General features: G+C 41.6%; 1 protein-coding gene across 3 annotated transcripts in view; it reads left to right on the top strand.

Annotated features, from left to right (window-relative positions):
• Positions 1 to 21,061, top strand: part of LOC141162570 (cilia- and flagella-associated protein 99-like) — an 82,868-nt gene extending 61,807 nt beyond the window's left edge. For 2 of the 3 annotated variants that reach the window (XM_073648813.1, XM_073648805.1), the window contains 6 exons: positions 2,520 to 2,724; positions 4,997 to 5,138; positions 5,536 to 5,687; positions 5,897 to 6,102; positions 19,182 to 19,338; positions 20,798 to 21,061. In XM_073648813.1, the coding sequence (XP_073504914.1) occupies positions 2,520 to 2,724; positions 4,997 to 5,138; positions 5,536 to 5,687; positions 5,897 to 6,102; positions 19,182 to 19,338; positions 20,798 to 20,959 (1,024 nt within the window). In that variant the 3' untranslated portion in view covers positions 20,960 to 21,061. Of the gene's footprint in view, positions 1 to 2,519; positions 2,725 to 4,996; positions 5,139 to 5,535; positions 5,688 to 5,896; positions 6,103 to 19,181; positions 19,339 to 20,535; positions 20,605 to 20,797 lie in introns of those variants that run through there. The other variant, XM_073648823.1, reaches the window with a different exon arrangement.
• The last annotated feature ends 3,005 nt before the right edge of the window (positions 21,062 to 24,066 follow it).

The following is a 24,066-nucleotide window of genomic DNA, read 5'->3' as shown; positions in this document are numbered from 1 at the left end:
GCTGTCAGAATTCCAGTTGTCCTTCTACAGTTTGACCACTACTGGCTGCTATTGTTCACCTTAATAATTTTTCTGCAATCCCACTCCTTACCACTGGAGGCTGCTGTTGTGTTCTGCAATTGCCTTTTACTAAGTGCTTGAGTATTGTGTCTAGCTGTTAGCCTAGTTTCCAGTCTCCAAGCTCCTGAACATTCTTACCTAGATTGTTCTTGCCTATCTACGGATTATTTCTATTGGTTTCCAGCAGTACTAAGCCAGTATCGTAACAGGAGCAGATCACTTGTCACTAGGATTTATGAGGTTTCCTTTTTCCCATTACTGAGATAGGTGATGACAGTTGGTGCTCATAAAGTTCTATGGAGAAGTGTAACTGTCCTTTCCGGAGAACTTGCAGCGGAATGTCTGTGTTCCTCTAGCTCCTCCTTCCTCCATATAATTTTAAAAGCACCAACTGTCACCTCCAATCTCAGTAATGGGAAAGTCTGTCTCAATACAGATTTTACAAACTTGACCCATAAATTTGAGAATGAAAGATCAATCCAGGAGAAGAAAGAAGCAGATTTCTCTGATAAGAAATAAAAGTTGCTTATTTTCATGTGTACTATTGATTTATTAAATAAAAATTAAGATGACAGTTTCTCTTTAAGAACAATTTTTTGTATGGAGAAGCCAAAGAAACCCAGTTGATCTTAAAGGGGTTGTCTAACAAGAGCAAACCTCTCCCCTGGCTGTTTGTGGCTGTGTGCTTCTGATTGATTGACATTTTGGGCTGGCCTGAACTATACACAGGCAGCTTTGTCTTTGCAGCATCAAAGGATCGCAGGGGCACTGAAACTGGCCCGATCATGTGATCTGGCGAGCTTCAGAGCAGCGCTTGCATACTCTATAGAAAAGGGTTGTAAGCACCGCACTCCTTGCTTAGGAGACCAGCCACCCTTTATACATAATACTCTTAAAAAATCCCACTATTAGGATTTTTAATCATGTTTTTATATGCACTTTGCAATTTTACCCATTAGAGATGTTGAGACAACCCCTTTAAGATTGCTTATCTTCCATAGATTGAAGACAATTTCAATATGCCTACTAGAAACCTCCAGCAGGGGGAGCTCAGGAGTTTAAGACCTAATAATTGACATGAAACTAAATTGTGATGGACATTCGGTTTTACAGTACTGAGCGACATTGGATATTTTATCTGGCCATCTTCATGTTCAGATCTGATAAATGAAGAAAAAGTTTAGAAAAAAAGCATTGTAATATGTCTTATTACAGAAAAATATTTCTTTCTCCACTAATCAGCCACGATTTTTCCCTGTACTGATCAATCATAGTACATGTACATGATCAAGCTCATAAACTGCTCAAATCTGTCTACAGCTCTGTCTTCAATAGCTATTTTTTATTGTTTATCATAAATCAACAGTAGAAGTGAATATTAAAAACTTTGTAATATGTCTTAATAGAAAACTAAAGTATATTTCCCACTTATACTGTAAGTCATTTAGTGTCTCCCTGCAATTACCATTCACTCTCATAAACAGCTCTAATCTGTCAACAGATCTGTCTATGGTAGCTACTTTTCTATTTTTTGTATCATAAATTAACAGTACGAGTGAACATAAGAAACTTTGTAATATGTTTTATTAGAAAACATGTATATTTCCCCATTAATCAGCCACTTTTTTCCTGCACTGATCATTCAAGGTCATAAACTGCTCAGATCTATCTACAACTCTTTCTTTAGTAATTCCTCGTTTATTTTTTTTTATCATAAATGAACAGTAGAAGCAAATATTAGAAACTTTGTAAGATGTCTTATTAGAAAAAAATTAATATTTCCCATGTATCAGTCATTTCATCTCTCCCTGCAATGATCATTCACGCTTATAAACTGCTCAAATCTTTCAACACATCTGTCTACAGTAGTTACTTTTTTATTTTTTTGGTAAATCAACAGCACAAAGTAATATAAGAACCTTTGTAATATGTTTTATTAGAAAATATGTATATTTCCCCACTCATCAGTCACTTCTTCTTTCCCTGTAATAATCATTCACTCTCATAAACTGCTCAAATCTGTCTACAGATCTGTCTCCAGTGAGGGATTAAACTATTACTGCTGCTAATAGAAGTCTATGGAGAGGAAAGAAGCTGGAGGGAGAAAGAGACACAAAATGAAACTGCTGAGACTTCTAGTTACTAGAGCCTACAGAGGGGATATCTGCTGATATAAGTCATATAGTGGCCAGAAATAATGTTATTCCTAATGTCCACACATGACCGCTTTCTAAAAAATAAAACCCTGGTGATCTAAGCTAAATTCTCTGGCGATCTAAGGTAGAAGAAGGTGGCAAATGTTAGGTACAGTTTGCCTCTGGTTGGTTCTGTGCTCCGCAGACCCCTTAGTGGATAGGGAGCCTTAGGCAGCTGCCTAGTTTGGCAACTCCTGACACAGTCGCTGCCTTTGTCGTTGCATATTCCCAACAGTTTCTGTTAATTTGCGTTACACTTTCCAGAATAGAGAAGCTGATTGATGGCGCCCGGGATCCGAGTGAGTTTCTAGAATGGCAGCGGCAAATGTTGGCAAAGGACCTGGAAAGGCAACTAGCCGATATAGAGTGCCGGCGTCTGGAAGGAAAACTGAGCCGTGAGGAAGCTGTGCTGGCGCGGCAGAACCTCATCCAGGAGAACAAGAAAAAGGTCCTAATGAAGAAAGAGGAGGTGAGAGGTGGAAGCGGGCAGATTTGTAAAGCTACTGTCAGCGCTGAGGCATTGGCAGCGCCGCCACGCAGACTCGAATTACTCCGAACCATCCAAGCAGGAAGGATTCACTTATCTGTATCTGTTGCCTTTATCCACCCGACATTAATCCTTATTCTAATTTCCTAGACAAACAGCCTCACTTCAAGTGTGACAGCGAGAAATGAATAAAACCCAGGCGATCGTAACCCGCCGGTCTCAATTGTTAATCCATTAGGGGTTTACCGCAACAATAAAGGAAGATGTCGGGGGGGCATATGTGAATATAGGGGTAACAGAAAAATGAAACCTTATTTTGTCACTGGCGATAAAGTGAAATCATAAATTCTGTCTCCTTACAAAACTCCAGCTATTAATCTGTAGACTGTCTCTGTCAGGGGCTTTGTTAAAGGGTTATTACCATCCTCATAAATGGCTATATTCTCAGAAAGAGCTTGTAAATACAAGCAAGTTTACAATTCACCACTTGTTAAAATCTTCAACCGCTTTTGAGATATCAACACTTTTGTTTTCAGCTCATCGCCTTGGAGACCGACCACCGCTGCTAGACAAGAGAACATGTGCAGTACATACAAGCTCTTATCTATCAGACTTGTAAGCGCTACTTTGAAGCTGGCCTGGATCGCTGGAGATGTCTGCTTTGAAGCTGGTCAGGATCGCTGGAGAGCGCTGCTTTGAAGCTGGCCGGGATCGCTGGAGAGCGCTGTTACCTCCTAATCCCGGCCGGCTTCAGTTGCAGTACTTACAAGCTAGACTTCAGCGGTGGTCGGTCTCCAAGGCAACGAGCGCTAAACAAAAGAAACATTTTAATGTCTCAAGAACGGCTGCAAATTTTAAGCAATAAATTGCAGAATCGCTTGTTTTTACAAGAGCAATACTCAATTTATGAAGATGGGAATGACTCTCTTATCGGACAGCCGTCGCCCAACATTCTTTCGTCAGACAAATATCTCAATAGCCCGGCACAAACATATACAGTACTTAAGTCTGCTGAGCATGTTTTTTTTAATAGAAAGAGGGGGATCATCCCCTTACCTGTCTTGTGATTAAGGCCCCATACACATTAGACTGACGTTCGCTGAACCCAGCGATATTATCAGGATCGGCTGACAGTCTAAGGCCTCATTCAGACGTCACTATTTTCCACGTAGGAGAAAAACGGACCAATTACTCTGATCAGAGTTTGATCCAAGTGTCATCATTTTTTTCATACGTGGAGAGAAAAAAGAAAAACTTTTTCACCTACTCCTTTCTGACAATCCCTGTAATTCGGATCGCACTTGGATGTCACCCGAGTACGGTCTGTTGTTTTTCATGGACGTGTAGACTTGCATTGCCGATTTTGATCAAAATCTGACATGTCTCAGATAATTTTTTGTGGACCTCTCGGTCCGAGGAAAAAGTCAGACATGTACACAGCCCCATAGAATACCATGGGTACAAGTGCTATCCATGAAAAATATTCCCAGCACTCGTACGAGAAAATCGGACGTGTAAACGAGCCCTAATGTGTGTGAAAACTTCCTGACTCTCCCTTGATGGAAGATGTCGGGGAAGGAAAAGATTGGAATATTGTTCTGGGTTAGAGAACTATTTCGGCACCACACCATGTGCAATCCGCAGAAATTACCATGTGTGAAGGTGCTCTTAGATTCTTTTGGTGGTGCAACAAGCCAAGTGCAAATGAATTCGAATGAAGAGCAAAGAAAGGCAGCACTCAGCGAATCTTCAATCTAATAGTCCATTATTCCTTTAGGTGGGACATCGTCGCGGTGTGCAAGGTGATAGGGGAGACAGGGGAGAGGTGAGATGGACTAAGGCCGTTTCGCAACCTTCTGGTGCTTCTACGGGACCTTGGACCTGTAGAAGAACCAGAAGGTTGCGAAACGGTCGTTGTCCATCTCACCTCTCCGCCACATGTCTCACCTGTCACCCTGCACACCGCGAAGATGTCCCACCTAAAGGACTATTAGATTGAAGATTGGAATATTGGATCCCAGTGACCGACCCTTTTGTCCTGCGTGGAGATGGGACACCACTCGAGGAGTCTGGCATAGAAAGCACAGGAGCACTTGGCCGAGGAAGTTCTGAGAGCAACACCCATCTAATGTGTATGGGGACCTTTACTCTCAAGTGAAGCCTGCAGACGTAGACGGAGGAGCTCCAGGCTTATGCATCATAAGATTATCGTCACTTTGCAATTTTTATAATCATCTGGTTGTTTGGTCTTTAGACGGCGAAGCTGATGCGGGAATACGCCGAGAAACGTCTGCAAGAAGAGAAGGAGATGAGGGACCTGGTGGAGCAAGTGTCTGAGGGACACAAAAACCCTAAACAGGCAAGATTGAAGCTCCAGAAATACAAGCAGCAAATAGGTATGTGATAATAGAAGAATTGGGTCATAACTTCAGTCTCGCTTTAGACAGTAAAGTAAAAGAAAGTCTACCCAGAGGTGTTACCTTTACCGAAGACGTCTCCCTCCATGAGGTGTCCGTGGTATGTGTGCCAGGAGCTGGGTGCTCAGGAGAATCAGCAAGAACTTCTGCCTTAATGGGAGTGTTCAGATACATACAGCAATAAACTGCAGGCGCTTATATACAAAAGAGCAAAGCCAGCCATTGAGAACACATTCCACGGTCTGATCGTGCTCTTGCATAGCAGAGTCGGGAAGGATAGCCGTCAATGAAACGTTAACGCTACGCTATTCTTTTGTCATGTCGTCTTCTTGGGGACCACTATCTGTTACTACGACCTGGTTTTATCCCTCTCTAGTACAAGAAGTAGCGGAGGAGAGTAGGGAGCTGTTACGCCAGGCCTTAGAGGAGGCACAGGAGGAGCTGAGGAAGAAATTTGAGCTGATCTGTGAGATACGAGCCATGGAGTCAGTGCCAATCATTAGACAAAAGTTTGTGGATCTAACACAGGTGAGTGCACTGCAATCCTAGATGTGTGGTATGCCGATAGGCCTTCTTAAGGGTATTATTCACAGGATTAGGGTTTGCCTCGAGTAGCAAAAAATCTTGCCAACCAATCACAATTGTGAGATTTTTATATTGTTTGCATGGCTCACACATAAGGATCTGGCTGTTCATGGACACTAAGATATTGCTCTGTGGGTTACTCTGCTCTTCAGACCGCGGGGCATGGACTGAACTGTGAGATGTCAGTAGTGGAGCTCTGGGAACGTCTGGCTTTACTAAAAGAAGCTCAGAGAAAAGCTGAGGAAGAAAAGAGAGACCAGATCCTTGAGGAAAAGCAGACAAAACAGCAGCATCTTTTGGACACTTTGGAGCAGATCTCTCTCCACAGAGCTGCCCAAGGCAAAGCCGCTCTCCTCAGGTCAGTGCGGTGTCCATCATTGTGATTTCTGCGATAAATGCTACTTTTTTGAGACACTGGGCATGTGGAAATCAGGTTTGGAGCTTGATCCTAAACAGTCACTTATAGAATCATGGAATGTTAGAGTTGTCCAACCCCCTGCTCAATGCAGGATTCACTAAACCATCTCAGACAGTTGTCCATCCAGGCTCTGTTTGAAGACTTCCATTTAAGGAGAACTCACCACCTCTCATAGAAGCCAGTTTTACTCATTGATCACCCCCACTGTCAAAAAGTTTTTCTAATATCTAATCTGTATCTTCTCCCTTTCAGTTTCATTCCATTGCTTCTCGTATTTCCATATACAAATGAGAATAAGGATGATCCCTCTACACTGTGATGTATCGTCCGATATTTGTAGAAAGCTATTAAGTCTCCTCTTAGCCTTCTTTTTTGCAAGCTAAACATTCCTAGATCCTTTAACCGTTCCTCGTAGGACATAGTTTGCAGACGGGTCACCATCCTGGTAGCTATTGTCTGAACTGTCCAGTTCTTGTCTTGTCCAGTTTTTCGATGTCTTTTTTAAAATGTGGTGCCCAGAACTGGTCACAGTATTCCAGATGGGGTCTGACCAAGGAGGACTAGAGGGGGTTAATTACTTCTTGAGCTAGACTCTAGGCATCTCTTAATACATCCCAGAACTGTGTTTGCTTTTGTTGCTGCTGCATCATACTGTTGACTCATGTGCAGTCTGTGATCTATTAGTATACTCAAGTCTTTTTTACACGTACTGTTGCTTAGTTCTATTCCTCCCATTCTGTAGATGTTTTTTTGACCTTGAGAAAGGCATGGGTCCGGCGCCGAACTGCCTTGGCACTAATAAAAACCTTATCTAAAGCTCCAATGCTCCTCGTTTCCCGCGCCTAGCTCTATTCTCTCCATTCTGGTAGATACTACACAATAGCGTCTATCCTTTATAAGGATCACACCTGTTAATCGACACCTCCCTTCATAATTACTTAGTTAGTCCAGTAGAAAGACAGATGTCCATCAAGTTCAACCGAAGCAAGGGAAAGAATAAAGGTAAAGGGCTATAGATACAACCATAATGCATGATCCAGTCTGATCCCGAGTGTTGATCAAGAGCTTTACACATGTATGTAAGCATTTACAGTTGACTTGAAATCAGAATAAACCTTTCCCGTTTTAGGTCAATTAGGATTACCATAATTTTTAATATTTGACAAATGCCAGAATGAGAGAGCGAAAATTTTTAAAGGCATTTCTATTACTTACTGCAAAGTCAAAAGTTTACATAGACTAAGCCTTTAAAGAATTCTGGACTGACCATAATTTAGATTGTGAGCCCCCAATGGGGACAGTGCCGATATTGTCTGTGATGTGCCGTGGAGTTAATGGCGCTATATAAGTGAGTAAAATAAATAAATATGTGTCTTTTTATATCGTGTATGTAAACTTCTGGTTTCCACTGTATGTGATTTTCTTCTATAAAAGCATCTAAGCTTTTTTTTTAAACCATAAAGGTTCTTGCTGTGACCGGCTCCTGATATCGGCTGTTCTAGAGATGAATAGTTCTCATGGAATAGAAGCCTTGTGTCCTCTGGAGATTGAACCTTCCTTACTTCAGACGGAGGGAGCGTCCCATTAACTTTTGAGGGATTTTACATGAAAAAGCTTTTGACCATCTTTTGTACGAGCCATTTATGCACTTGTACAATGTTTCCCGTAGACGTCTCTTCTGAAGACTAAATAGATCTTTCCTAATAACTAAGACCCTCCATGCCCCTTATCAGTTTTGTGGCTCTTCTTTGTACCTTTTCTAGCTGCAGGTTTTTCTTTCTTTGAGCTGGTACCCAGAACTGAACTGCGTATTCCAGATGAGGTCGTATTAGCTCTTTGTGAAGTGGAAATATTACATCCCTGCCTCTTTTACTACATGACAATACCCTGCTGGCTTCAGAAGCCGCTGATTGACATCGCGCTGTTATTTAGTCTGTCATTTACAAGTATACCCAGATCCTTCTCTACAAGTGACTCACCTAGTTTTACCCCCCATAGAACATATGATGTCTGCATACTATTAGTACCCACGTGCATAACTTTACATTTATCCACATTGAACCTCATCTAACAAATGGATGCCCAAATGAATCCTAGTCAGCCGGTAACTTCTGAACATCTTCCTCCTTTTATCATTAGATACCAAGACACAGACACAAAACTGACAAGTCCAAGCGCTGACCATCAAAAATGGGGGAAGGCCCTTAATTCCCAACCTGGGAATTAAGTGACACGGTTTTACACCTTGCAGGTCTAGACTTACTTACCTATGTCTCTGAACCATGAAAAGAACAGCATGCTCTCAGGCCTCCTTCACACGTCCTGATATTACCGATACTGGAAAAACCAATACCAGAGATATCCGTGTACCTGTGTGGTAACTGTGTGCAGCTCGTGTGCTGCATCAGTATCACACTTACTGGCGCCTGGGAAACAGCGGTACTGTTCACACTGTTCCCGAGTGCTGGAGGCCAGTCTCATCATTATCCCCTGCTTGTGCTGAAATCAGCATTAGCAGGGGACAATGTTGAAAGTTGTATTCAGCCCCCACTTTCTACATCCAGTGTAAAATGAAAAATAAAATAAAAAACACATTATACTCACCTTAACACCTAATCCACTGAAGCCATTGTCCCCTGTAAAACAAACAAAAATAAAAAAAAATATCCCTCACCTCTCTGAAGTGTAAAGAATCCTTAGTGTCCCACGCCGTAATCCATCTGTGCGACATTTCTTCATCAGCATGTGCGGTGGCTTGAGGCGACTGCTTATGCTGAAGAGCAGTGGAAAATGACTCGATTCAGTGAGCGGACCCCTGAACTGCGGTGAACTCAGTGAGGTCACTGCAGATCAAGGGCCCACGCTTGCTGCATCGAGTCATTCTCCCCTGCTCTTCAGCATGAGCAGTCGCCTCATGCTGATGAGCAAATGTCGCACAGATGGATTAGTCGTGGGACACTATGGATTCTTTACACTTCGGACAGGTGAGGGATATTGTTTTTTTATTTATTTTTTTACAGGGGACAATGGCTTCAGGGGATTAGGTGTTAAGGTGAGTATAATGTGTTTTTTATTTTATTCTTCATTTTACACTGCATGTAGATAGCGGGGGCTGAATACAACTCTCAACATTGTCCCCTGCTCACGCAGATCTCAGTGCACGCAGTGGACAATGATGAGACTTGCCTCCACCCGGCGCTAACTGTACCTCTTTTTCCCAGGCGATGGTACGTGTCACACTGATGAAACACAGATGTCATCCATGTGTCATCAGTGTGCACGTGTTCTCAACGTTTTGCCGCCCGTGCTGCATGCAAAAAACAGACATGTCAGCGTGTTTTGCCCGCGGACACAGGGTCCGTGGAAACACACTGACATGTGCACAGATCCATTGATTTGAATGGGTCTACGTGCGTCAGTGTCTCCAGTACGTGTGGAAACTGTCACCACACGTACTGAAGACTCTGACATGTGAAGGGGGCCTCATAGTAGTCGACTACCAAAGATGCCAGAAACCAAGTAGGAGGAATAGAAATCAGCAGATTCAAGCTTCCTAATCAGAAATGACAAAAGACAGTAAAAAAAAGCTTTTTAAAAAGCAAAAACGTAATAGTTTGATTTCCCCCCTTTGCCATTATAAAAATAGAGATTTGAAAAATGTAAAAAAAGTATATTTTATGACATATTTGGTATTAACAATTGTGCAAGAGTCCGATCTACCAAAATATTGAATTATGTAACCTCTACGTTATATGCTGTAAAGCAAAAAATAAAAGTTCTAAACTTCAGAATTGCCATTTTTCATGCCCCCAAAAAATTCTGTAAAAAACTATCAAAACTTTACATGTATCCTATATTTTGTAATAATAAAAAAAGACCCATAGGGGTATTAAGAGAAACATATACTCACCTACCAGCACCTGCTCTCCTCTTGCAGTGGAGGACTTCATGTGACTGCTGCAGCCAGTCACTAGCCATTGATTGGCTGCAGCCTTCACATTCCATCTTAACCAGAAAATAATGAAACGACACAATATTCTATACACACTGGGATCTGGCTGGATATGCTGTATAGAGGAGTGTACACACACAGATCCCTATGTATGCTCCATATTATTCTATGTTTGTTGATTTTTTCCTCATGTTTTATTTAATACGGAGCAATAATGAAGGATATGTAATTACCGCTTGCATGCCGGGAGGTGGCAGTGACCCAAATCTTCAGGTGGTAAATTGCTAAGTGCGTTACTTATGGTGAAAGGTTTTCTTAAAAAAAAAAAAAAAAAAAAAACAGCTAATTTTAAAATATCCCGTAAAAATCACCCGATTACCTGATTTATGTAGCAGCGGTGGCGGCATAATTAGCTCGTTTTCTCGACAGCTCATTTACATGCAGACACGGTACAGCTGCGCTAATAAATACCGTTCAAGCTGTAGAGATTTACATATCGCAGCTGCAAGAGGCTCCATAGTGCAGAGGTAAAACGACGGCGACACCGGGACGGAAAAAACAGGGATCTGTGGTGCTCCAGTAAGGCTGCGGCAGCGTAAACTAGGACTTTCCCCATACACGCGCCACATAAACCATTAAAGTGCAAAGTCAGGGGCATTCATATATCGGAGGGGGCCACAAAGGATGCAGGGTCCAGAGCTCGCTGCCTGTTCCATTTCTTGACAGCACATTACCCGCAATGAAGATGGCATTTATACCATTACTGTAATCTATTAGAAAGTTGCCAAAGTGGTTTACAAAAAAGTTTGGAGAGAGACAAGAAATGTTATTATATAAAAACAAACAAAAATCCCATTCTCAACTTTTAATTTCTTTGCTCTGGATCCCCACAAGTCTCTACTCTGGTTATCTACAGTGGCTTGAGAAAGTATTCATCCCCTTGGCAATTTTTATGTTTTGCTACCACACAACCTGGAATTTCACTTCTTTTTTTGAGGGTTTGCATCAGTTCATGTAAAGAACATGCCTACAACTGTGAACATTTGGTTTTCTTTTTATTGTGAAGCAAACAACAAATAGGACAAAATAACTGAAGACTTCAGTGTGCAGAACTCTTCAACCTCCTAAAGTCAGTGCTTTGTAGAGCCTCCTTTTGCAGCAATTACAGCCAGCTGCATGTCGCTTTGGATAAGTCTCTATGAGCTTTCTACATCTGGCCACTGGGATTTTTGCCCATTCCTCAAGGCAAAACTGCTCCAGCTCCTTCAAGTCAGATGGTTTCCTCTGGTGAACAGCAATCATTTGGATTAAGGTCTGGGCTTTGACTAGGCCTCTCCAAAACATTTACACGTTTCCCTTAAACCACTCGAGTGTTGCTTTAGCAGTATGCTTTGGGTCGTTGTCTTGTTGGAAGGTGAACCTCCGTCCCAGTCTCAAATCACGGACAGACTGAAACAGATTTTGCTCAAGAATATCCCTGTATTTTGCACCATCAATCTTCCCCTCTACTTGTATTTCTAAACAGCTTTTTCCCTGACTTGCTTGAAGACCTCTCCATTCTTTGGAGGTGGGAAAACTTGCATAATTGGCAGTGTATCAAATACTTATTTTCCTTACTGTATGTATCATCTGTCTATTAGTCTAAAAAACAGTAGAAAAAGATAGGTACAGACAATCAACCTTTCAATTGATTAAAAAATAGAAAAGTAGGCAGCGCTCCATAAGTTGTAGACAAAGGTTGAGTATGTTTTGATGAGCTTAAATGTCACATAGTATTGATGTCGGTCTAGAAAAACCCTCTTTTTTCACTATAATTTAGGGGTTGCTGCCTACTCTTTCCTTTCCATCACAGGATGAATACACATTCCATCAGGTGGTCTCCAGAACTGTCTCCCGCTATCATTGTGTCCAAATCAAAAGCGAGACCCATCATTCCATTCCAGCCTCCATTTCCTCTAGTTCTGCAGAATGATGGCCTTTGACAGTGGTGGTGTGAGGTCAATGGACCCCTGTGGCTGGATATGTGGCTCACAGCTCAATGTCATCCAATTGCCTTCTAATGGTTTGTGTGCTGTGTGCTGCCTTAGGCTCAGTATGTGTTGTCCATTTTCTCTTGCCGTACAGAATGGATCAATTGTGGAGCCAGTGGTACTACCATCTCCATAGTGTTCCAGAAGCCATTTTTCAACAATCAACTCCAGGCCACATGTTGCTCGTGTTACCGAGAGCAGCCTGCGTGGCTTATAGAATCATAGAATCATAGAATCATAGAATGGTAGAGTTGGAAGGGACCTCCTGGGTCATCTGGTCCAACCCCCTGCTCAAAGCAGGATTCACTAGATCATCTCAGACAGATGTCTGTCCAGCCTCTGTTTGAAGACGTCCATTGAAGGGGAACTCACCACCTCTCGTGGCAGCCTGTTCCACTCATTAATCACCCTAACTGTCAAAAAGTTTTTTCTAATATCTAATCTGTGTCTCCTCCCATTTAGTTTCATCCCATTGCTTCTAGTCTTTCCTTGTGCAAATGAGAATAAAGATGATCCTTCTACAATGTGACAGCCCTTGACATATTTGTAGACAGCTATTAAGTCTCCTCTCAGTCTTCTTTTTTGCAAGCTAAACATTCCCAAATCCTGCAACCGTTCCTCATAGGACATGGTTTGCAGACCAGTCACCATTCTGGTCGCTCTTCTCTGAACTTGCTCCAGTTTGTCTATGTCTTTTTTAAAATGTGGTGCCCAAAACTGTACACAGTATTCCAGATGAGGTCTGACCAAAGAGGAGTAAAGACCGATAATGACTTCACGTGATCTAGACTGTATGCTTCTGTTAATACATCCCAGAATTGTATTTGCCTTTTTTGCTGCTGCATCACACTGTTGACTCATGTTCAGTCTATGATCTATTAGTATACCTAAGTCTTTTTCACATGTACTGTTGCTTAGCTCTATTCCTCCCATTCTGTATATGCTTTTTTCATTTTTATTGCCCAGATGTAGTACTTTGCATTTTTCCCTGTTAAAAACCATTCTGTTGGTTGCTGCCCACTGCTCCAGTTTATTTAGGTCTTTTTGAATCCTCTCTCTCTCTTCTCTAGTATTAGCTATCCCTCCTAGCTTTGTGTCATCAGCAAATTTAATCAGTTTACCCTCAATTCCTTCATCTAAATCATTGATAAAGATGTTGAACAATACAGGTCCCAGGACGGAGCCCTGTGGTACCCCACTTGAGACATTCATCCAGCTGGATGTGAAGCCATTTACAACCACCCTTTGAGTCCGATCACTAAGCCAGTTATGAATCCACCTAACAGTTGCCTGGTCCATTGCATACTTGGTCATTTTTTCAATAAGGATGGTGTGAGATACTTTGTCAAATGCTTTGCTGAAGTCAAGATATACTATATCTACAGCATTTCCCTGATCCACCCAGTCAGTGATTCTGTCATAGAAGGAAATTAAGTTAGTCTGACATGACTTGTTAGTTACAAACCCATGCTGACTCTGGTTAATCACTTCATTCTTATCCATGTACTTACATACATGTTGTTTAATAATTTGTTCAAAGATCTTTCCTGGTATAGAAGTCAGACTCACCGGCCTATAGTTCCCTGGGTCCACCTTCTTCCCCTTTTTGAAGATAGGAACAACATTTGCTCTTCTCCAGTCTTCTGGGACTTCTCCTGTTCTCCAAGAATTTTCAAAGATTATGGAGAGTGGTTCTAAAATTTCTTCTACGATCTCCTTCAGTACTCTGGGGTGTAATTCATCTGGACCTGGAGACTTGAACTCATTTATGTTAGCTAAATATTCCCTCACAATCTTTCTGTTTACTGATAACTTGGATTCCTCTATTCCTTTAAAAGGACAGTGAAGATCAGTTGATGTTACATTTTCTTTCTGAGAGAAAATAGATGCAAAATAGGAATTAAAAAGTTCGGCCTTCTCAACATCCTCTCTTACCATTTCTCCATTTTCATCCTGTAAAAATCCTATAGCATCTTTGACTTTTCTTTTACTTTTGACATACCCCCAAAATCCTTTTTTATTGCTTTTGACTTCTCTTGCAAGCCTTAATTCATTGTCAGCTTTAGCTAATCTGATACGTGCCCTGCAGGATCTGCAGACTGCATTATAATCTTCTTTAGATATGCCTCCCTCTTTCCATTTAATAAACATTTCTTTCTTTCTTTTTAGCATGTGTTTAAGTTCTGTGTTCATCCATCCTGGTTTCCTTAAATGCTTCCCATTCTTCCTACTTTTTGGGATTGTTAACGATTGTGCTTTGAGAATCTCATTTTTAAAAATTTCCCATCCTTCCTGGACATTTTTATCCTTAAGGACATCCAGCCATTGGATCCCTCCTATTCTCTTTCTGAGTCTCTTAAAATCTGCCTTTCTAAAATCTAACCTTGAAGTTTGAGTCTTCACATGTCTTCCTCCTCTAGTTATCCAAAATTCTATAATAGCATGATCGCTGCCTCCTAGGGTCCCAGCCACCTTTACCTCCTCAACCATTTCCTCCCTGTTTATAAGGATTAGATCCAAAGTAGCAGATCCCCTTGTTTTCTCCCCTACCTTTTGGAAGATAAAGTTGTCAGCAAGAGAGGATAAGAATTTGCTTGACCTGTTAGTTTTACTTGAGAGAGATTCCCAACAAGTGTCTGGATAGTTGAAATCTCCCATGACCACTACGTCATATTTTTTGGAGAACTTGGTCATTTGATACATAAAGAGTTCATCCATATCTTCAGCTTGCCCAGGTGGCCTGTAGTAAATGCCTACAATGGTGTCCTTTCCGTTGTTCTCTCCTTGTATTCTTACCCAAACAGTTTCCACAGAACTCCCAGTCTCTGAAGCTTCAATCTCTGTGCAGATATACGCTTTTCTAACATACAATGCGACACCTCCTCCTCGTTTATCAAGTCTGTTTCTTGCAAATAAGTTGTATCCTTTTAGCCTTTTATTCCAATCATGTGTATCGTCCCACCAAGTTTCAGTGATTCCAATGACATCATATTCCTTTTCCTGCATTAGTAGTTCCAATTCTCCTTGTTTGTTGCCCATGCTTTGTGCATTTGTATAAAAACATTTTAGTTTGTGATTGGTTTCTCTTCCTCCCATATTTTTATTATTTAGATTTTTTTGTCTTTGTTCTTCTTTTCCACTTCCAGTAGCAGAGCTCTCTTATGCATGCTCCCATGGCCTGCACATTTTCGGACTTGTCTCCCATTGAGCACATCTGGGACATCATTGGTCGGCAATTGCACAGGAGCTGCCAGCAGCGGATTTTGATGATTTGCCCAAGTGCATTCAGCGTTACAGAATATTCCTTAGATGACTATTAATAACCTCATTGATAGCAGACGAGGCGTTCATATTTGAAAATATTATTTCCATTCATCATTTGCAGATCAGTAACGTGTCTCCATCCTGTGATTTCGTTCATTCCACACCTTTTACCTTTGTTTTACAATTTTATTGTTAAGGAGTGTATCTGTATGAGTGGGTGAAATAAGCGTTAAAGCTCAGAGTTCATAGAAGGAGCCTGTGGGGCCTTCAGGATTTTAAGAGTGTTTGTGTGGAAAAATGGGCCAAAATCACACCTGAGCAATGCCTGCGTCTAGTTTCTCTATACAGGAAGCGTCTTGAAGCTGTCATCACCAACAAAGGCTTTTGTACGAAGTATTAACTAAATTTCAGCAAGTGTGTTCAATACTTTTTCCCTGTGTCATTTCTCATTATTACACATAATGTGTGGATTGGATGGGTTGTTTCCGACATCTGGTGAGCATTTCATGTTAATAGCACCTTTAGAAATATATTTACTTAAAAAAATTGGTGACTTGTTCAATATTTATTTCACCCACTTTTATCTGGACAGTTTACGAAACAATCACTGACAAATAATATTTTTTACGGACACATTGGAAAACCACAATAAATCATTGTGTTGATAAGTGATACATGTCTGCCGCCCAGAAGAGATCGGCTGCAGTCACTGTGAACTTTAAAGTGATGATAATTACAGTCAACATAATCTGTATAGGTTTCTTCAGTTTCCAAAAAATCATGGACGTCTTACCTTTTTTTACGAACATGTCATAAAAGTGCCCTATTTTTACGGACTGCCCTGGAATTTCTAGACAGTTGGCAACCCTGGCACCAGGGCATTACTGCAGCACCATGCCCAAACCAGACGTCTTCCTGTAGTCAATGTGCCTGGAATTTCCTATCTCTGTATTAGCCTCATCAGCCCCTAACGAGTCTGCAATCGCATGGACAACCCCCCTTCCCTTCATAGATCTAAGCCATGATATTATACAGTGGTGTGAAAAAGTGTTTTCCCCCTTCCTGATTTCTTATTCTTTTGCATGTTTGTCACACTTCAATGTTTCAGATCACAAAGCAAATTTAAATATTAGACAATGAAGGTCTTTATTATTAAAGGAAAAAGAAATCCAAACATACAGGGCACTGTGTGAAAAAGTGATTACCCCTAAACCTAATAACTGGTTGGGCCACCCTTGGCAGCAACAGCGGCAATTAAGCGTCTGCGATAACTGGCAATGAGTCTTTTACAATGCTCTGGAGGAATTTTGGCCACTTATCTTTACAAAATAGTTGTAATTCAGCCACATTGGTGTTAGAACTCTCCTGTTAGGTTTTTTCTATTTTGCTGGTCTCATTACCTTTTTGCCTATTTAATCCTGCTCCGCCCTTCTGGCCATGCTGGACTTCATTGTAATTTCTACTCTTAAGCTAGCCAGGTGCTTTGTAACCTTTCTCAGTCAGTTTAGCTAGGTCTTTTGACCTTTATGTTCTATGTTGTCTGTTTGTCTTTTTACTGCTACTATTTCTGTTAGGAGGTGTCCATCTTTCTCCCAGTCCCTAGTGCTTGTAGGGATCCCTCCCTCACATCTATAGGTCTTCGTTCAGACTAGCTGAGGACTTTAGCGGGTCTGATCGCAGGATCAGGTTCCCCGTTACATCGTAGGGATCTAGCTTAGTTCTATTGTAGGGACAGATCTTCTGTCTTTCCTTAGTGCTTGTAGCCTATCATAACAATTGGAGGGTTTCCGAGCATTTTTTAAGGTCATGCCACAGTATCTCAATCTGATTAAGGTCAGGATTTGACTAGGCCACGACAAAGTCTTTAATTTTGTTTTTCTTAAGCCATTCAGAGGTGGACTTGCTGGTGTGTTTTGGATCATTGTTCTGCTGCATAACCCAAGTGCGCTTCAGCTTGAGGTCACAAACAGATGGCCGGACATTCTCCTTCAGGAGTTTTTGGTAGACAGCAGAATTCATGGTTCCATTTACCACAGCAAGTCTTCCAGGTCCTGAAGCAGCAAAACAGCCGCAGACCATCACACTACCACCACCATATTTTACTGTTGATATGAGGTTCCTTTTCTGAAATGCTGTATTACTTCTACACCAGATGTAAAGGGACATTCACCTTTCTAAAAGTTCAACTTTTGTCTCGTCAGTCCACAGAGTATTCTCCCAAAAAGTCTTGGCGATCATCAAGATGTTTTCTTGCAAAAATGAGACAAGCCTTTATGTTCTTTTTGCTCACAGTGGTTTTCGTCTAGGAACTCTCCCATACATGCCATTTTTGCCCAGTCTCTTTCTTATGGTGGAGTCGTGAACACTGACTTTAACTGAGGCAAGTAAGGCTTGCAGTTCTTTGGATGTTGTTGTGGGGTCTTTTGTGACCTCTTGGAAGAGTTGTTGCTGCGCTTTTGGGGTAATTTTGGTCGGCCGGCCACTCCTGGGAAGGTTCACCACTGTTCCATGTTTTCGTCATTTGTGGATAATGACTCTCACTGTGGTTCGCTGCAGTCCCAAACCTTTATAAATCTCCATTACTTTATTTCTCATTTGTTGTATTGTCAAGAGGAAGATGAGACCCCAGACCCAACAATGCAGACGAGCTGAAGGCTGCTATCAAAGCCACCTGGGCTTCCATAACACCTCAGCAGGGCCACAGGCTGATCGCCTCCATGCCACATTGCCGCATTGATGCAGTAATTGATGCAAAAGGAGCCCGACCAAGTATTGAGGCATTTACTGAACAGACATTTCAGGAGGACATTTCAGATTTATAATAATTTTTCAAGCTGTTATAAAGTATTCTAATTTACTGAGATAATGACTTTTGTGTTTTCATTGGCTGTAAGCCATAATCATCAACACTAACAGAAATAAACACTTGGGATAGATCCCTCTGTGTGTAATGACTCTATATAATAGATCCCTCTGTGTGTAATGACTCTATATAATAGATCCCTCTGTGTGTAATGACTCTATATAATAGATCCCTCTGTGTGTAATGACTCTATATAATAGATCCCTCTGTGTGTAATGACTCTATATAATAGATCCCTCTGTGTGTAATGACTCTATATAATAGATCCCTCTGTGTGTAATGACTCTATATAATAGATCCCTCTGTGTGTAATGACTCTATATAATATAGGAGTTTCACTATTTGGATTGAAGAACTGAAATAAATTAACTTTTTGATGATATTCTAATTTAGTGAGATGCACCTGTATCTCTATTTCTCTCTCTTTTTCTATCTATTTAACTCTCTATAATTTCTCCCATCCGTCCGTCCGTCCGTCCGTCCGTCCGTCCGTCCATCCATCCATCCATCCATCCATCCATCCATCCATCCATCCATCCATCCATCCATCCATCCATCCGTCCATCCGTCCAGTCGTCCTGAATGCAGAGATTTGCTCCTGATTCATGAAGTGATCTCTGAGGTCTCTAAAATGAGTGACTGTTTTCCGGACAGATCTGGGCGGCCGGGGAAGCTTGTTCTGGGGAATGTAATTTTCCTCTTCAGCTGCCGCCTTAACTGAAAGCTGCGGAGTCCGGGTAAAGTCCGTGCTCAGTGTGACAATGAATCCCCCACAATGTGCGGCTATTTCTGAGCCCGCACCGCATTAATACAACCTTGCTTTAATAGGAGCAGAAAAATACACTTTCTCATCTCTTTTTTCTAGAAGTATCTGCTGGATGTGTTTTATTTCATTTATCTTTGTTGACAGGCTGGAAGAGAAAAAGTCTAAATCTCAGTTTGGAAAAACTGCCGCAGCAAACAATGATCGAGTCACCGAACTGCAGCGGAAACTGGAAAAGAGAATAACCGAGCGCGAGAGACAGGCGGAGGCCTTAAAGCTGCACCCCCAGCGTAATGCCATCAAAGTAAGAGGACGGTATGGGACCGGGCCGCTGAGCTTCATGTGGGCACCACCTTACACTGTACCAGTCATTTCACATAATACCTGTAAAAAAGTATTGGCCTTATTGTCCTCATTCACACCAATACATTGGAAACCGCTTTTGATGCACAATATGTCCAGTAACTATACCAATTCTCATGCTCTGTAACTTGCCCTCCAGTCTTTTGAGTGGGCGGTTCCTCTTATACTAGAGGCACTATATGTGCCGGAACATCCCTTCACAAGAATGTCCAGTGATTTGCTTGCCTCTCTGTTATGCCTGTATTCACTTTGATTTCACTTTAATTTCCTCTGTGGTGGTCCTCTAGTAAAAGTTAATGCTCACTTCAAGGTTTCCCCATAGATTAGAGCTGAATGCTGAGTGTCCCAACTGGGAGAACTTTGTGATCAGCTTTAAGGGCCCTTCTAAAAACTACAGTTTCTGTGTAGATCCTGAGAGCAGACTGTCAGTCATTACATGTCTCACACTAGTAACTCCTCCTTTCATCTAAAGTAAGCTCTGGAGGCAGATTCTCAGGCAGATCTAGGTCCCACCCATAGATCTTAACAGCTCATTTACATATTAAGAAAAATGCTGATTTTTCTGGAATAAAAGATCGGATCACAGATATCAAGGTATCATTTTATTCAGCTTCCTATGACCTTCATGCCCACATAGACGGCTTAGGAGGGTTGATCCTACTGACAGATGCCCTTTAATACCTGTCAATGGTATACGGAGACAACTTCAGCACTGAGATAACAAGGAGATCATAGATTGATTTTTCATGAGGTGATATTTATTCATCCCCGACCAATGTGTACAGACAATATCCAACGTTTCGCCGAATTGGCCTTTGTCAAGGGTATCTGTAATGAGCGGCTAGTCCCGCATCTACTCTAACCACTCCAGTTTCCCCGACCTCCGCTCATTACAGATAATCTTGACAAAGGCCAATTTAGGTGAAACGTTGGATATTATCTGTACACATTGGTCGGGGATGAATAAATATCACCTCACAAAAAGCAATCCATAATCTTGTTATCTCAGTGCTGAGGTGGTCTCCGTATACCTAGAAGAGTAACCTGAGCCCTAAAGGGGGTACTCCAATTTCAGCCAATAAAGTTTATTCTTTTTTTATAATCAAAAGTTAAAAACTTAACAATACATTAATTACAGTTTTCAAGAGCTGAAGACTCTACTTGTAATAAATGAACCTCGACAGCAAGCAGAGATATTGAAATCGCAATTTGGAAGCGTACAGAATTTATAAAAATATATATATATACTGTATATTGTTAAATTGTATAACTTTTTATGCTACAATAAATGTTGTCTATTTGCTGAATCTAGAAGAAGCGGGTAAATATTTTACATTTATTGGGTGTTACACATTTGCTACTTTTGCGGATCTTTAGCAGTGAAATCCTCTTTCTTACAGGACTCCTATGAAGAGAAGCATTGGAAGGAACTGGAGGAGGGCAGGGAGCGCCAGGCGCAGCTGCTCCAGTGCGGAGTGGTGTCGAGAGAAACGGCGCACAGGATGGCAGCTTATGAGGCCGCAAGAAACGGGAGCTCACGAGCCTGCGTGATGCCATCATAAAATCTATGGACTCAATGTTCTCCTTTATCCAGAAGAACAAAGATACCGTAATAAATAAGAAGATGCATGTAGGAAAGACTATTAGATAAAATACCCTTTTGCACAATGGTCGAGTCACGCGATCAGTTCTTTTTTTCTTTGTCAGTGTCATGAACAACACTCACTGCACACGTGATTCAGGTGTGAGTGTAAGGGGGACTACACTTCTCACACTCCCTCATCCACTCTCCTATCGAAATAGGATGACGCCTCACAGCCAGTTCACACTTATTTTTGCCACAACGCCTGGGTAACACAAGCCCCTGACAGGCTCTCTTCTTGCACTCTGGCATTCACCGGTTAACATAATCAAGACAATCAAGGAATACTTTCCCTCTTTGAGGTTGTGGGCACGTTTAGAGCTGCAAAGAACAAACGTGTTACATTTTAGATTTAGTGTACAAAAAATGTACAGTGCTTCTAAAAAACAAAGATTAAATAACAAAAGAAATGTACACGAAAGCAAAAAAAAGTATAAAATTGAAAGGGATAAATACAGAAACGTCTTACAAATTGGATCTTTGAGTGATTCTGTGACGCTGAGTCAGTTCTCACGGACAAGCCATAAGTTGGCGTAGTCAAGGAGCCTGAGGTCAAAAGCCAGGGGGGTACATCATAAACAGAAGGAAGAGACAAAGGCGTAGTCAGGTAACGGTCCGAGGTCAAAATACCAGGAAGATAGCGGATCAGAGCAAAAGGGTTAAACAGATGGCTGGTCAGAACAAGGTCCAAGGTCAGACTACGAAAGATCTACAAACAGAACACAAGGTACAGAGAGACAAATCACACAAAAGCTGAATGTGCGTCTGGCAGAGGTCTAGGACTAACAGCTCAGTTAAGTAGCAGCGCAATTACCTGGGATAATGAACACCTGAAGACAGCCAGCACCTCCCAGTCTCAGATTGGATGTCTGAGCTGTCAATCAAAACAGCGATAGCTCAGCACGCCCCTGCACCAGACTGGACACGGAGCTGTCAATCAAAGTACTGACAGCTTCAGCACGCTCCTGTACCAGACACACTGAGGGGTGGAATCGTGACAGATTCTTTGCAGAGGAGACCACCATAGAAATTTGGACAGAACTGCAATACACATTGGCTCTGATTCATCAAAACCGGGGATTGTTCACACCTGTCTTGATAAGGAGGCATGTTGGAGTCAGATGCTCCTGATTCATTATGAGGTGCACACTCTTAATGAATTAGGAGTATCTTAAAAATCTTACTCCAGTCAGGCAGGGACTGGAGTAAGATTTGTGGAGTAAGGTACGCCACAGCTTGTCATAAATTTAATGAACAAGTGTCGCCTCTCCCCAGTTTTTCCCATTCTCCGTTCAAGGCCCCGGTCCCACTATCAGTATTTGGTCAGTATTTTTTCTCAGGAGTGGGAGCCAAAACCAGGAGTGGGCGATAAATGCAGAATTGATGCACTTGTTTCCATTTTCTCTGATTGTTACTCACCTGGTTTTGGCTCCCACACCTGAGAAAAAATACTGATGTAAAATACTGACCAAATACTGATAGTGGAGCTGTGCCCTAAGGCCACGTTCACACGTTCAGTATTTCGTCCGTATTTTACATCAGTAATTTGTAAGCCAAAACCAGGAGTGGAACAATCAGAGGAAAAGTATAATAGAAACCAGTCACTTCTTCAGTATTTATCACCCACTCCTGGTTTTGGCTTACAAATACTGATGTAAAATACTGACCAAATACTCAAAGTGTGAACATGACTTACAAAACTACCATATACATGCCCAAGTCACTACATTTTTGTGCGAGCTCGTATTGCGCAAAATTTTTTCAACTTAGGAAATTTTTTTGGAGGAATTTTTTAATTTTTTTCGACTTAGAAAGAAGAAGGTTTTTTTTGGAATGTTTGAATTTTTTCGACTTTTTAAAGTGTTTTGCTCCAGAATTCTGAGGAATCGGGGGCCGTTGTCTCTCCTGCATTTGACAATGAGGTTTTCTAGGTGAAATATTACAAAAGGTCTCATCCACACCCACTCCACCCCACCTTCTGGTCAGGAGCATGACTAACTGTATGCACAAAAAATGGGGCACACACATGATTCTAAGTCATGGCATATTCTCCCACAGGAACCTCTTAGTGGAATAATACAACCGCCATATTTCCGAGCATGCTCTCACCATCCTAAACACAACTATGATTTATCCATAATTCGGGTTTATGTCACATTTCTGTGCCTTCCTAATTCTAGTGCTTGATACTACTGTGTACTGTGCCATCTGTAAGTGCCTTACAGTTTGGCCTATGAGTAACCAATTATACCAAACAGGTGACAATCATCATCATTTTCATATGTAGATTGAAAAAATGTCATTAACTGAAATAGCTGTGTCAGAGGTTTAAAACTGGGTGCGGAAGAGACAAACTCTGCTAAAAGGTGAGGCTGTGGAAGACAAGTCATACTTTGCAATGTGCAGAAAGCCAAACTATGATTGTGCTTAATACAGTGTATCGGAAACAAACTGTGTGCACATTGCAAGCACATAGCTCTGCTGTGCACACTGATGGTATCCTACACTGCTTTGCTGGCAGAATGTTTCTCCGTTCCAGCGGCTTGACCTGCATATTAACTTCTTAGACCCGTGCCGGCTTCCGCTAATGATGTAGGGAAGTCGATTGGAGACAGCTTTTAGGTTTGTGAAGGAGCCCTTCACCAGTCTGACGATAGATACTAGAAGGCTGGGAAACAGAAAAAAACAATACCGCTCGCAACTTGCTCTTCTCAGATTTTGCATGTTTTGACAGTAGGAGAGAGGAATTTAGAGTGCAACTTCCCCTGCACTGTCTCCAGTCCACCAAAACATTATTGGTAATTAATATAGGCACTCACTTAAGTGGGACCAGTATTTTCAACAAACTTAGCATAAATTAAAATAAAGTACAAGTAAATATAAGAAACTTTGTAATGTAACTTATCAGAGAAATCTGCTTCTTTCTCCACTTAGTAGTCCCATTTTTCTTCTCCCTCCGGCCTTTTGAACTTATCCACTCTTAAAAACGGCTCAAATCTGTCTTGCTCAAGCAAGATCGTTCCAGCT

Source organism: Phyllobates terribilis, unplaced genomic scaffold, assembly GCF_046119375.1.
Source record: "Phyllobates terribilis strain yellow unplaced genomic scaffold, ASM4611937v1 Scaffold_1__5_contigs__length_1240528914, whole genome shotgun sequence".
NCBI lineage: Eukaryota > Metazoa > Chordata > Amphibia > Anura > Dendrobatidae > Phyllobates > Phyllobates terribilis.
Note: the sequence above shows the minus strand (reverse complement) of the source record. Positions and strands in the feature narration are given on the sequence as shown.